This window comes from Phaseolus vulgaris, chromosome 8, assembly GCF_000499845.2.
Source record: "Phaseolus vulgaris cultivar G19833 chromosome 8, P. vulgaris v2.0, whole genome shotgun sequence".
NCBI classification, from domain to species: Eukaryota; Viridiplantae; Streptophyta; class Magnoliopsida; order Fabales; family Fabaceae; genus Phaseolus; species Phaseolus vulgaris.
The window spans coordinates 39,064,352-39,078,626 of record NC_023752.2 but is presented as its reverse complement, the minus strand read 5'-3'; the positions used below and the strand labels follow the sequence as shown (position 1 = coordinate 39,078,626).

Genomic DNA, 14,275 nt, shown 5'->3' with positions numbered 1-14,275 from the left:
CCGCCAGTCCAAGCAACACCCATGGCGGTCGCGCTCCCTGTGGTTGAAGGCAGCGAGCCCAACTTCATAGAGAACCCTCCAAGCGCCTCCACGCCGTTTGTATCTGCTGGAGAGGGTCCTCCTTCAACCACCTCTATTGCAAGGGCCGCACTAGGTGGAGATGAAGGTGCCCACAACTCGCCAATTCTCATAACCAAATCTCCCACTTCACCACCACGCCAAGAAGCCTCCCTCGCTCTACCAACTCAAGAGGGTGGTGGTGAAAGTCAGCACCAGGCTCCTTCAGCACCTGCACCAACAACAGCTGCGAGCTTTCCCCCCCCCCCCGATCGAAGAGTTCTGGGGGCCCTTCACAGCTAAACTAAAGATGATGGCAGAGGACCTCCCCTCAATCATAAAAAAGGTTGTGAAGAGCTCGAACAAGAGGCTTCAGGACGAGATCTCAACGCTCCAGGAGGAGAATCGCCTGATAAGGATTGAGGCAGAAAAACTGTCTTGCAATTTGATGATGGCAGAAATCGATCACTCAAGACTGGAGGACGCCATGAGTGCTGAGCTGAGGGGCGCACGCAAGGAGGCCTCCGATCTGCGCCAGAAACTGCACCTCCTAGCTCAAGAGAAAATCGAGCTGGAGAGTAAGCTGGTTCCCTACAGGCTCAAGGTGGCCAACTTGGAGGCATCAATAAAAGCGGATGCAGCCAAGGTGGAGAACCTTGAGAAAAGGTCGGCTGATCGGGAGGTACTCCTCGGAAAGGTCGAAAAGGAGAGGGACGACGCCATGGCTGAGCTCGCCAAGGCTCAAGAGGAAAGCAAGAAAACTGCTGCAGAGCTGGCCCAGGCGCGGGACGAAGGCAAAAAGGTTGCTGAAGACCTTGCTCAAGCTCGCGGGGAAACTGAAGAAACGAGCTGACGAACTGAAGCAACAAACCGAAAAGCTCGAGCAACAAACCTGTACCGTCCCGTATCCGGGCGCTGACTAAGTCAAGGTCAAAGTCAACGACTTGAAGGTCAAAGTCAACACAAGGTGTCGCCTAGGTGTAGAGACGCCAAGAGGAAGCGTCGCTAAGGCAAGGCATCGCCAAGGCAAGGAGTCGCCAAGGCAAGGCGTCGCCAAGGCAAAGCGTCGCCCAGATGGAGGCATCGCCCAACCAGGGCGTCGCCAGATCAAACAGTGTAAAAACAAGGCAATCGCAGTGCGGTTCCCCGATACCCATGGGTAGGAAAGACCATGGAGGGAGCGACACCGTGGGAAGGCCTCAGGTCCCGATAGCTCGGGAAAGCGGTAAAGAGAAGGAAAAGGTGGCTTCAAGGCCATAGTAATAGTACCAGTGAAGGGCAGCCTGACTCGTGAAGTGCTCCTGCCACCTCAGAGACGCCTGTGGGGCAGATACGACTCAAGAGGAAAGTCACGCCCAGGGCAATCGGGTGCAGAGCACAAGAAGAAGGTAGATACGCTCTCAAAGTGGCTAGATACTTGGGGGCATGAGTTGGCACCCAAAAAGTCACCCCTAGCGCAGTAGCACTCCCAAGCAGGAGGACTCACACGTAGAAACGTCCCCAGATGGGCAGAAACGCCCCCAGATGGGGTCACGGCGTCGTGAGGCCCTCCACGTGTACAACAGCCATGTCAGAATGGAAACACCCTTAGTCAGGTGCCAGGTAATTAATCATTCAATACAGTTTCCCTTTCGAGCATTCAGGTACTACAATGGCTCCCAAGCGTTTCAACGTCTTAAATGCGCTACGTTTTCTAAATTAAACGCTTTAATGAGTGCGTTACGTTTGTGATTAAAAGCGCTTTAAGGCGCTTTAAATGCTTGGGTAGTTTAAATAGCGCGGAGAATGTTGGGAAAAGGGTTGGAACTTTCGGCAAATTTACCAGAGAACTCTCTAGTTGCTTGCTCGTGCTTCAAGGTTACGTACAAGTGACTGGGGAATATTTTTGCCTGAAGGAGACAACACACACAGAATACACAGTTCATTTTTAAGACCTTCAGAGTGCCATACGCGGTGCTCAGACACGGAGGTGTATAGTTTTGGTGTTTCTTGCTGGCTGACTTGAGCGTCGGAGTGCAAACGGCCGCTAGGGCGCCCCTTTGTCCTCTTTTTGCAGGAATCCACAGGTAACCAGTGGGAAGGAGTCCCTAGCTGACGGTTGAGGTCGCGCACGAAGACGTCTCGGTCAACCGGACGGAACATTTGGCGCCCACCGTGGGGCCGATATAAAACATCAGTCCCATCACAAGTTCGAGAAGGTTTATCAAGTTACAGTAACGTTGAAGGAGTTTGGAGCGACAATGGCCCCCACCAGACGAAGAGCAGCGCGCGCAGCCCCAGCAGACCTATCCATGCAGCAGGTCCTGGAAATAATGAGGGGGCTGCAGCAGGACATGGCGGATTCGAAAATGGAGCAGGAACGCATGCAGGCAGACCTTGACGCCTCGCATGAGCGGAACGAAGAGCTCCACCGTGTGAATGAGGAGTTGCGCCAGGGCCTGAGAAACGATAGGAGGCGGCCTGGGCATGACGAGATGGAGAACCATTCCCCACCAAGGGAGTTTTCCACTCCTTTCTCACAGGAGATCCTAGACGCAACGATCCCGAACACGTTCGCGGGACCCAAGGTGATCTTCACCGGGATGGAGGACCCAGGGACGCACCTGGCTGCATTTCACACGCAGATGGTCCTGATAGGCGGTTCTGATGCTGCCAAGTGCAAGCTCTTCATGAGCACCCTGACCGGGATGGCTATGGACTGGTTCATTAGCCTCCCAGAAGGTCATATCACATCCTTCCGCCAATTGTTGCGGTTATTCCGAGAACAGTACTTAGCCAACAAGGCCCCGCCGCCGGTCTCCTACGACCTGTTCGACGTGAAGCAATATCAGGGGGAGACCCTGAAGGAGTATATCAATCGCTTCGGGGCCCAGGTCGTGAAGGTTGGCACAACAGAAGAGCCTATGATCGTGTACGCATTTGTGAAAGGCGTATGCCCCGGCCCCTTCGGAGAATCCATTATCCGTAATCGCCCTAGGACTTTCGCTGAATTACGGCGCAGGGTAGTAGAGCATATTGCTTCGGAAGGGGAGGTATGTGTGAAGCGCACCAGCGCCGTGCCCTCACGCCCGAGGGGACCGGCGCGAGTTCAACCCGTCAGAGTCAATGAGACCACGACGGGGAGAAAGAAGCCAGAGGCGAGACGCCCCTACGAGGCCAGAAAGCCCCAGCCCCGGGGCCCAGCAGGAGGCGAACGCCCCGCCAGAGAAAGAGCAAGACCGGCGAGGTACAACTTCGTGGTTGAGTTGAAGGATTTGATCGCCGTACACAACATAGCCGAGAGGCTGAGGCGACCGGCGAAGACCGACAAGGTGTTAGGGCCCCGTAAAGACTCTTGGTGCGAATTCCACGAGGCTTTCGGGTACCAAATTGATAATTGCCTGTCGTTGGGCTACCAGCTAGATGAGCTGGTGAGGACTGGGTTTTTGAAAGATTATGTCGCAGATTCCACAATGACCGCCACCTTGCCGCCGCCGGCAGATGAGCCAGCACACGAGATGCCTGTGCTTGGCGAGGTCCACACCATTGCTGGAGGTTTTTCCGGCGGAGGACCCATCGCCTCCCAGCGGAAGAAATACGCGAGGGGGGTGAATTCAATCGAGGAGAGGCTCTCGGGGGAGCCCTGGGAGTCAGATATTGTGTTCACAAGAAGAGACCTCCGAGATGTGGTGCCCCACGACAACGATCCCGTTGTCATCTCAGTCGTCACAGCTGGAAGGAAGGTCCACAGAGTGCTTGTTGATCAAGGAAGCTCGGCAGACGTCATGTTTCTGTCGACCTTTAATAAGTTACGGTTGTCCCCCGATCTGCTGAGTCCCTATACGGGATGTTTGTATGGGTTCGGGGATAACCAGGTAGAAGTCCGGGGGTACCTGGAGTTGAGGACTACGTTCACAGACGGAGAGGCCTCCCGTACCGAGAGCATCCGGTACCTCGTCGTGAACGCTAATTCTGCCTACAACATCTTGCGTTAAACCGTCTGAGCGCAGTGTCCTCCACCCGTGACATGAAGATGAAGCTGCTGGACCTCAGTGGCCGGGTGATAGTCATCAGGTCAGACCAGGAGGAGGCGAGGAAATGCTATGAAAACAGCCTGAAAACGAAGAGAGGCGTATTCATGGTGTATGAACGTCCGCCAAGCGCGGACGCGACGATGATTGAGGCGACACCCGCTGGGCTGACGCCTGAAGCGGCCATAGCAGAGAGGGCGATGCCCGAAGCAGATGTGCCAATGGAGGAAGGCCCTGACGACGCGGCGCCCGTAGAAGAGGCGGCGCCTGTCGAAGAGGCGGCGTCCGTCGAAGATGATAGCAGGGAGCAGCCTGCAGCTAACGCCATAGAAAGGGAGATTGGCGGCAAAGCTTTCAAGTTAGGAAGTTCGCTAAGCCCAGAAGAACAGGAAGGGGTGGCAGAAGTGATTTCGCGCCACCTGGATGCCTTCGCATGGTCCGCCTCGGATATGCCAGGCATCGACCCTGATTTCCTGTGTCACCACCTCAGCATGGACGCCACGGTCCGCCCCGTGCGTCAGAGAAGGAGGAAGTTCAATGAGGAACGACAACAGGTAGTGAAAGACGAAACGCAGAAGCTGCTGAGTGCTGGCCAGATTAGGGAGATTCAGTACCCTGAGTGGCTCGCCAATGTCGTCTTGGTGAAAAAGGCGAACGGAAAGTGGAGAATGTGCGTTGACTTCACGGACCTGAACAAGGCGTGCCCAAAGGATTCCTACCCGTTGCCCAGCATCGACGCCTTGGTAGACAGCGCGTCCGGCAGCAAGGTATTAAGTTTCCTGGACGCCTTCTCAGGGTACAACCAAATCAAGATGCACCCAAGAGACGAGAGCAAGACTGCATTCATGACGGAGACATGCAGTTACTGCTATAAGGTGATGCCCTTCGGGCTGAAGAATGCGGGCGCCACGTACCAGAGGCTAATGGATAAGCTCCTGGCGCCAATGCTTGGGAGGAATGTGTACGCTTATGTCGACGACATGGTAGTGGCGTCGCAGAGTAGGGTGCAGCACATGGCAGACCTGGAGGAGTTGTTCAACACAATATCCAAATACCGCCTCAAGTTGAACCCCGAAAAGTGTGTTTTCGGGGTAGAGGCTGGTAAGTTCTTGGGTTTTTTGCTCACCGAGAGGGGGATAGAGGCAAACCCTGACAAATGTGCGGCTATTATCGCCATGCGGAGTCCGACATCGGTAAAGGAGGTGCAACAGTTGACCGGGCGGATGGCGGCGCTCTCGAGGTTTGTTTCCACCGGAGGAGAAAAGGGGCACCCGTACTTCCAGTGCCTCAAGAGAAACAGTCGCTTTGCATGGACTGATGAGTGCGAAGCGGCTTTCATTAAGCTGAAGGAGTACCTGGCGACGCCACCGGTCCTCTGCAAGCCGGTAACGGGTGTGCCCCTCCGTTTGTATTTTACTGTAACGGAGCGGGCCATCAGTTCTGTGTTGGTCCAAGAGCAGGACCAGAGTCAGAAGCCCATCTATTTCGTGAGCAAGGCCTTACAGGGGGCTGAGACGAGGTACCAAGCGCTAGAAAAGGCGGCGCTGGCGGTAGTGTTCTCTGCTAGGAGGCTCCGTCATTACTTCCACAGTTTTACGGTGGTGGTGATGACCAATCTCCCCATACAGAAAGTGCTGCAGAAACCCGATGTGGCAGGAAGAATGGTACGCTGGGCAGTGGAGTTGTCAGAATTCGACTTCCAGTACGAGCCTAGAGGGTCCATCAAAGGGCAGGTGTACGCGGATTTTGTAGCAGAACTTTCGCCCGGAGGTGAGCAAGAGGTGGAAGCTAGTTCGCAGTGGCTGCTCTCGGTTGATGGCTCTTCAAACCAACAAGGGAGCGGTGCGGGAATAGTGTTGGAGGGACCCGACGACATACTGATCGAGCAGGCCTTGCGTTTTGCCTTCAAGGCAAGTAACAATCAGGCAGAATATGAAGCCCTGATAGCAGGAATGCTCTTGGCCAAGGAGATGGGCGCACAGAACCTCCTGGTGAAGAGCGACTCTCAGTTGATTACGGGGCAGGTGTCGGGTGAATTCCAGGCGAAGGACCCACAGATGGCGGCGTATCTTAGATACGTCCAATTATTGAAGGGGGCGTTCAACGCTCTTGAGCTGATACATGTCCCGAGGGAGCAGAATGCCAGAGCTGACCTACTTGCAAAGCTGGCCAGCTCAGGCAAGGGGGGTAGATAGAGGACAGTGATCCAGGAAACCCTCAAAGCTCTGCGTCGTTTCGTGGAAGACAACAGGGTGGATGTCCTCTAGATTTATACATCAAGGGGAAGGCCGAGGAGTCATTCCTCTTTGACCCAAGATACGCAGAGGGCGCCCCACATCAGCATATACGCGGGTGTACCTGAAGAAGAGCAGATGCAGGTCCGCGTTTGTCCAGGGGAGACACCTAGATGACGCCCTATAAACGATACCTGGCGGATGGGGCTCTTCCAGTGGACCCTGAAGAGGGCAAGAAAGTCAAAAGAAATGCCGCCAGATATACTTTGGTGGATGGGGTGCTGTTCAGGCACGGCTTCACTCACCCTATCCTAACATGTGTCAGTGGCGATGAGTGCACCAGGATAATGGCGGAGCTACACGAAGGCATCTGCGGAAGCCATGTGGGAAGAAGATCCTTAGCCTCCAAGGTAATACACGCAGGTTTTTTTTGGCAAACAGTGAAAGAGGATTGCGCACGGCACGCCCAGCGGTGTAGGCAATGCCAAAAGCACGCCGACTGGCACAAGGCGCCGCCAGTAGAGTTAAGGTCTATATACAGCCCGTGGCCTTTCCACACATGGGGAATTGACATCCTGGGCCCTTTCCCACTGGCAATCAGGCAGATGAAGTATCTGATCGTCGCCATAGAATACTTCACTAAGTGGATAGAGGCGGAGCCTGTGGCATAAATCACTGCGCATAAGGTACAGCATTTTGTGTGGAGAAACATCGTGTGTCGCTTTGGCGTACCCAGGCGCCTGATATCTGACAATGGGACCCAGTTTGCCAGCTAGCAGTTGAGAAATCTGTGTGCTGAAGTAGGGATCAAACAGGTGTTTGCATCAGTTGAGCACCCCCAGACTAATGGGCAGGTAGAATCGGCAAACAGAGTTCTGCTGAGGGGGTTAAAAAGAAGGTTGGAGAAAGCCAAAGGGGCCTGGGCGGAAGAGGTGCCAAGGATTGTATGGGCATATCACACCACGCCCCAATCCTCTACTATGGAGACGCCTTTCAGTTTGGTATACTGGTCGGATGCAATGATTCCAGTAGAAATACATGAAAGCTCACCACGTTTTCAAAACTTCGTGGTGGAGGAGTCCAACGAAGAGAGGTGGGTAAACCTCGATCTGCTAGAGGAGGCCAGGGAAGAAGCTAGAATAAAAGCTGAAGCGATGAAGAGAAGAGTAGAGCGGCAATATAGCTCTAAGGTAAAGCCGCGACAATTTCAGGGGGGCGACCTAGTGATGAGGAAAGCCCACCCATACGAGTTGGAGAATAAGCTGTCTCCCAAGTGGACTGGACCCTTCAGGGTGACTGAGGCTAAGGGCAATGGTTCGTACAGCCTGGAGACCTTAGATGGAGGCCCTATCCCGCGCAGTTGGAACGCAGCCAACTTAAATTTTATTTCAGTTGACTTATGTAAGCAGTATGTAACAATTTAGTTGAAGGGGACGCTCTTTTTCCCTTTCGGGGGTTTTTTAACGAGGTCACCCTAATAAAAGGAAAAACCAGTTGAGAAAAAGAAGTGCCTTGGTTTTCAGCCTTTATCTTTCCTTGTCAGAAGTAATGTGATGCGTCGCCCAGATCTTGGCGTCGTCAAGAAAGAAGGCGTCGCCCAGGTCATAGCGTCGCCCAGAAAGAAGGCGTCACCTAAGATAAGGGCGTCGCCCTGAGCAGGCGTCGCCCAAGTGAAGTGAAGGCATGCATCGTTGGAAGAACGAGACGAAAAGAAAGCGCGCAGTGCATGAACCATATGCAAAGTAAAGTAGCGTTACAAAAATCAAGTATGACATTGAAAAATTGTGTTACAAGCAATGTTTAGTACAATGGGAACAGCACAAACGACACAAACGCTACAAATCATGCAAAAACACGAACAGGCCACTTCTCAGCGCTCATCAGAGTCATCACTGGAGGAAGGTGAAGCCTCTTTTCCAGCTCGCAGCGCTCGAGCAAGTCGTGTCCTCTTTTCTTGGTTTAGCTTCGAACCTGCACCAGGGAAAAAGACGTGTTAGAGACACCATGAAGGAAGACAGGTGCAGTTAGAAAGCAACGAGGTTCGAGTTTCCTGAGGCAGTGTCTCTTACGTATGTACTTCTCAAGAGTCCCAGCGTTGAACTCTAGGCTGATCACCGTAGCAGAGTCAAAACCTCCCGCCTCAGCAAGAATCCGGCAAGCTATTTGATCACTTGGAGCCAGATTCTTGAGGGGTTTGGCTTTGAGGACCTTTTCCTCTCTCACCCAGTACAGCGGAAACCCATCCAGAGCGTCGGGAACAAGATCAGTACAACAGATCTTGAAGAATCGGCTTTTCCACCCCGTGAACGAGCTTTGAAAGGGTGTGAAGAGAACTCTTCCGGGTACATTGCTGAGAGTTACCCAGAGGTTGTGTCTCTGTCTCTTCACCTCAAAACAGTGAAGAAAGAGGTCAACCGAGGGTGCACAACCCCGAAACCCGAAGAGGATATCGAAGGCCTTGACAAAGGCCCAGCTGTTGGGGTATAACTGGGCCGGAGCCACGTTGATCTCTGTCAGCAGTTCCTTCTCAAACCAAGAAAAGGGTAAGCGCACTCCGATGGTCTTGAACACCACCTGGTAAAAGTAAAAGAAAGGGACCCCTTCGTTGGCCCGTTCGTCTCCACATACTGGCTCCCCTAGAGTGCAAGGGAGCACAGCGATGTCGTCATCATGCTTCCTCGCGAAGGCCCGGTGGTCATAAGAACACGAATCCCCTTTGTGCTCCCTTATGGCCCTGGCAGAAAGCAAGCATGAACACTCATCAAGAAGTTCACTCGAAGCCCAAGGGTACAAATCTTTGGGACGAACCCTGGAGAAAGCAGCGTGAGAAGACATTCTGTAACACTCTCAGGAGTGTCAGAAACGCAAGAGTTGAGTGAGGGAAACGAAGGCTGGAACGACCTTCGTAAGAAACGGAAGGGTGCAAGAAGAAAGAATGCAAGTAGGTTACGAAGAGTGAGAAATGATGAAGGTAGTTCCAGAGTTTGAAGAGTTAAATAAAGCGGTTGGAGCGCCAAACGACACGAATGGATGCACCGCACGATTGATACACGTGGCAGAAGATGAAAGGATGACGCTGGCACCACTGGTTTAAATCAGAAAACGTCCCATCAACAGAATATCCAGTGGTACGATCCGCCGTCGAAAATGAGTCAGGGGCACAGCAGGAGTCAGGACTTAATGAAATGACTGAATGTCCCATAAACCATACAAGCAGCGCCACGTAGATCAAGCCGAATGACAGAACGTCACATCAGCCATACAGGAGGTGCCACGCGGATGGCACGGACAAAACCTTGAGCTCTTCGCTGTTATCAGGCGTTGACCAAGGCAAGAATTAAGGTAAATGTCGAAGTAAAGGTAACGCCCGAGGCGTCGCCAGGAAGGACGTAAAGGCCGACGACAGCGCGAGATGTCGTGGGCGTCGCCAACCCAAATACCGACTGGCGTCGCTACCCCGATACCCACAGGTAGGAAAGACTGTGGAGGGAGACGAAAGTGAAGGAAGCAGAGTTAAAGGCTGGCGTCGCCTCCCCGATACCCACAGGTAGGAAAGACTGTGGAGGGAGACGAAATCCCAGAAAGCAAAGTTAGTCACAGGCATCGCCTCCCCGATACCCATAGGTAGGAAAGGTTGTGGAGGGAGACGAAATCCCAGAAGGCAAAGTTAGTCACAGGCGTCGCCTCCCCGATACCCACAGGTAGGAAAGACTGCGGAGGGAGACGAGATCGCCAAACGCCAGCGAATCACTGGCAGGGCGTTCCCCGATACCTATGGGAAGGAAAGACCATGGAGGGAACAGACCCTCTCCAGAGCGCTCAGCGTTTTAGACACCCGGGGACGATACGGTGCTGCTGTAGCAGGCCTCTCCTTAGGCATGGGCGCCGAGCGTTAAGGATCAAAGAAAGGGCCTTTCGGTATCAGAGACGTCCCGTGGACGATACGGCGTCACTAAGTGAGCCTCTCCATGGGCGTGAGGGTTGGCGTGCAACCTTTCCCGATCATACCAAACCGCCCAACGATGTGAAAGAAATGGGCAGAACCCAGATAAAATAAGTGAAGCGCGTGAAGGGAAAAGATGAGAATGAGATCGCATAGGCAGAATCGTATGTGGCAAAGAAATAAAGGCAACCATACGAACATCCCAAATCAGTAACAAGAGTACGGATAGTTCAAAGAATTACAAGTTTTGACAGATAAAATCAAAAAACGAAGGTAAAGAATAAAAGAGTTAAGCTTGAAGAGGAAGGTGGCGGATGAGAGGCAGCGGTTCAGTCATTCAAGTCCATGGGCACGACCTTCCCGTCGACGACGTGGTGTGTGGGGTCGCAATTCGAAAGGTTGACGCCAGGATTCTCGCAGGACGCCTGGGTTAGGGCCTCTTGGAACCCCTCCTCGAAGGTACCCGCCATCTCCTGGATAAGGGACTTTTTCTCCTTCTCCAGTTCCTCAATGGCGGCGTCTCCAGAGGTCACCTGCTTCTCCAGAGCCTCTTTCTCCACACGAAGCCGGCTAACCTCGACCCGTAGTTTGTCGTAGTCAACTCGGAGAAGGTCCATAGCTTTGGTCTGGGTGGCCATTTCCTCCTCCATCCGCTCCACCTTGGCAGCCTGTTTGCAGCAACGGTCCTTCAGGTCCTTTTGGGTTTCTGCATCCGCTTTGACCACTTCCGGAAGACCCGTTACCTGCACTTGAAGAGCAACTTCCCGAGTGTAGAAGCCTGCTTGGAGCTCCAATGCCTCCGCCAGTTGCCTCTCTGTTTCTGCCTTGGACTCTTGTATTTGTTTCAGAGAAGTTTGATAGGCTTGGTTCTGGCGTCCCAGGGTCCTCATTTCCTCTTCCAGGGTAGATGCCTTTGTTTCCAAGGCTTGGAGGGTTTGAGCTTGCAAGACCCCGTTTCTGGCCTGGGAGCGCCATTCGAGAGCCACCGCCAAGAAGGCCCCCAAGTAGAAAGGCATGCCTTCCTGTCGGTACCTTCTGGCATAGTCCCGCCACTGAAACCCCTCATCAGATGCATGATTGGAGGAGGGATGGCGATGAAGTCGGGGGCGGCAGCGTCGGGAGCCGGGGAAGCAGTGGTTTCTGGCGGCGGCGGAGGCGGGGCAGATTCGGCGCCTTCGCCCTTTTCGTCTTGGAGTATCATAGGAGGGAGTGAGGTTGCGCTTGGAGGGTTGTCCATAAAGGGGTTCCCTCCCTGCGGCGACGTCTCTACCAGAAGAGGAACCCGCGCGGAATTTCTCCTTCTGAAGGGTGCCACCCCTTCCGAATCCTCATCATCTGACAGGATCTCCAAAACCCTTTTCCCTTTGTCAAGGGGGGTTGGAGCCGATGACGAGGCCGCAGCTAGGGGAACGGCGGCGATAGGCGGAGGAGAATTGGGAGTTGGAAGCACTTTGGAGCCAGGTGGAGATGTCGGAGATGGGCTAGAAGGAGCTTCAACGGTGACTGGAGGTGGCGGTGACAGAGCCGGTGGGAGAACCGAATTGGCAGCAGGGCTGGAGGAGGCGCCTGCCTTGGCGGCACGAGCCTCCTTCAGTGCTTTCGCCAACATCATTCTTTTGGAAGCGCCGATCACCGATCCTACATCAAGACAGGCCAAACAGCAAGGATTCGTACTAGAGCAGTTATGCGAATTCACAATACATGAAGAGACGTGAAATGCAAGTAACATTGTACAGCGAAAAATGGTAGCATATGTTTGATTCAGATGAATCAGAAGGAAGATTCTATGGCCAAATATATGCAGATAACCACAACAACTAATGCATCATAAATCACCAAGGGCAGATACCGAAGTAGGTAGAAAGCCCATGGGCATTGAATTCGTTCGCGATGAGTTTGGCTGTGTCAAAGACTATTCCCAGTCCCGCCAAGACTTTGCATACATCCCGGTCAGGCGGGGCAAGCTCGTCCAGAGCCAAGGGCTTCATGGTTATGGGTTTGTCTGTCCAGTACAGGGGAAAGCCCTCTAGGATGGTAGGATCGCGCTTGGTCGCGCGTACCTTGAAGAATTTCCCCTTCCATCCTTTGAACAAATTCTGGAAGAGCGTAAGGATGATGCGCCCGGCGATGCCAGAAAAGCTCATCCAAAGGCTTTTCCCTTGCTTCTTTACCTCGAAGAAGTGAAGAAAAACGTCCACAGAGGAGGGAACACCTAGATAGCCGCAGAGAATTTGGAACCCCCTCACGAAAGCCCAACTGTTGGGATGGAGTTGGGCGGGAGCAGTGTTTATCTCTGTCAGTAGCTCTTTTTCGAAGGGAGTGAGGGGCAGACGCAGGCCCACCCTCTTGAGCACCATTTGATAGAGGAAGAAGAAAGGGCATCCCCCAGTATCCCGTGAGTCCGCACAAACGGGCAGCCCAGGTCGCACCCGGCTTACCAGGACTTGGGAGTTGTGATTTTTGTGGAAAGCATTGAAGTTACAGAGAGCAGGGTCCCCCCTGTGAGCCTCCACGTCCTCAACAGAGTTCAGGAGGGAACATTCGTCCAGAAGTTCGTCGGGGGCCCAGTCATATTCGCCCTTATAATAAGACTTAGGGAGCGGGGGAGGCGCGGTGGTCTTAGTTTTCGCCATCAATGCCAATGCTGAAGATCAAAAGAGAAAGAAAGGGTTCAGAGAAAAGGGGTTGGGGAGAAGAAAAGGGAAAAATGGAAGAACCCTAGGAGCGCCCTACCCACAAGAGAACGAAGGGAAACGAGAGGAACAAAGAAGCATACAAACAATATCCAGAGAAATGCGGTAATATGGACAGTCCCAGGCAGTTCAAACAGTAAAGAGAATCATCAAGGAGGGAAAAACCGTACCTTTGGGGGCTGAAGGGCGTGGAGAGCGGAAGTGCGAACGAACAGGGGTCGCAAGAGAAGGGATTTAGAGAAGATGAACAGTGACAGAGGGCAGAGAAAGTGGATGTAACAGTAGTGGCAAGCGCGGGGTTTGGTAACTTAAACGTTACGAGAAGCGCGAGGGGCAACAAAGGATAACCGTGTGATGACGCCACGTGTTGCAAGATTAAGCGCTTAAGGGGAGCGCAAGAGGTTCTTGAAGACGACCGCACGATGAACCACGTGGCACGCGATTAAGCGCAACTTCAAAAGACATCATTTTTCCCATTTCAGGGATGTCCAATCAGCCATTAAGAATACCTCTGTGGTTCAGAAGGTGTCACGTCAGTAATTCGAAAAATTGCTGAGTCAGCAGAGAATGACACGTCATCAGGAAGGCACGTGGACGGCGTGGACGAGGCTTTAGTCTTTGCGCTGAAGACAAGTCTTCGGCTTAAGACTGGGGGGCTTGTGAACCGTCCCGTATCCGGGCGCTGACTAAGTCAAGGTCAAAGTCAACGACTGGAAGGTCAAAGTCAACGCAAGGCGTCGCCTAGGTGTAGAGACGCCAAGAGGAAGCGTCGCCAAGGCAAGGCGTCGCCAGGGCAAGGCGTCGCCAAGGCAAAGCGTCGCCCAGATGGAGGCATCGCCCAACCAGGGCGTCGCCAGATCAAACACTGTAAAAACAAGGCAATCACAGTGCGGTTCCCCGATACCCATGGGTAGGAAAGACCATGGAGGGAGCGACACCGTGGGAAGGCCTCAGGTCCCGATAGCTCGGGAAAGCGGTAAAGAGAAGGAAAAGGTGGCTTCAAGGCCATAGTAATAGTACCAGTGAAGGGCAGCCTGACTCGTGAAGTGCTCCTGCCACCCCAGAGACGCCTGTGGGGCAGATACGACTCAAGAGGAAAGTCACGCCCAGGGCAATCGGGTGCAGAGCACAAGAAGAAGGCAGATACGCTCTCAAAGTAAGTGGCTAGATACTTGGGGGCATGAGTTGGCACCCAAAAAGTCACCCCTAGCACAGTAGCACTCCCAAGCAGGAGGACTCACACGTAGAAACGTCCCCAGATGGGCAGAAACGCCCCCAGATGGGGTCACGGCGTCGTGAGGCCCTCCACGTGTACAACAGCCATGTCAGAATGGAAAC

The 14,275-nt window shown here is 53.4% G+C and overlaps 1 protein-coding gene across 1 annotated transcript; it reads left to right on the top strand.

Annotated features, from left to right (window-relative positions):
• The first annotated feature begins 370 nt into the window (after positions 1-370).
• LOC137825094 (filament-like plant protein 1) lies at positions 371-910 on the top strand. The gene has a single exon (XM_068630768.1). The coding sequence runs from the start codon at positions 371-373 to the stop codon at positions 908-910; it is 540 nt and encodes a 179-aa protein (XP_068486869.1).
• The last annotated feature ends 13,365 nt before the right edge of the window (positions 911-14,275 follow it).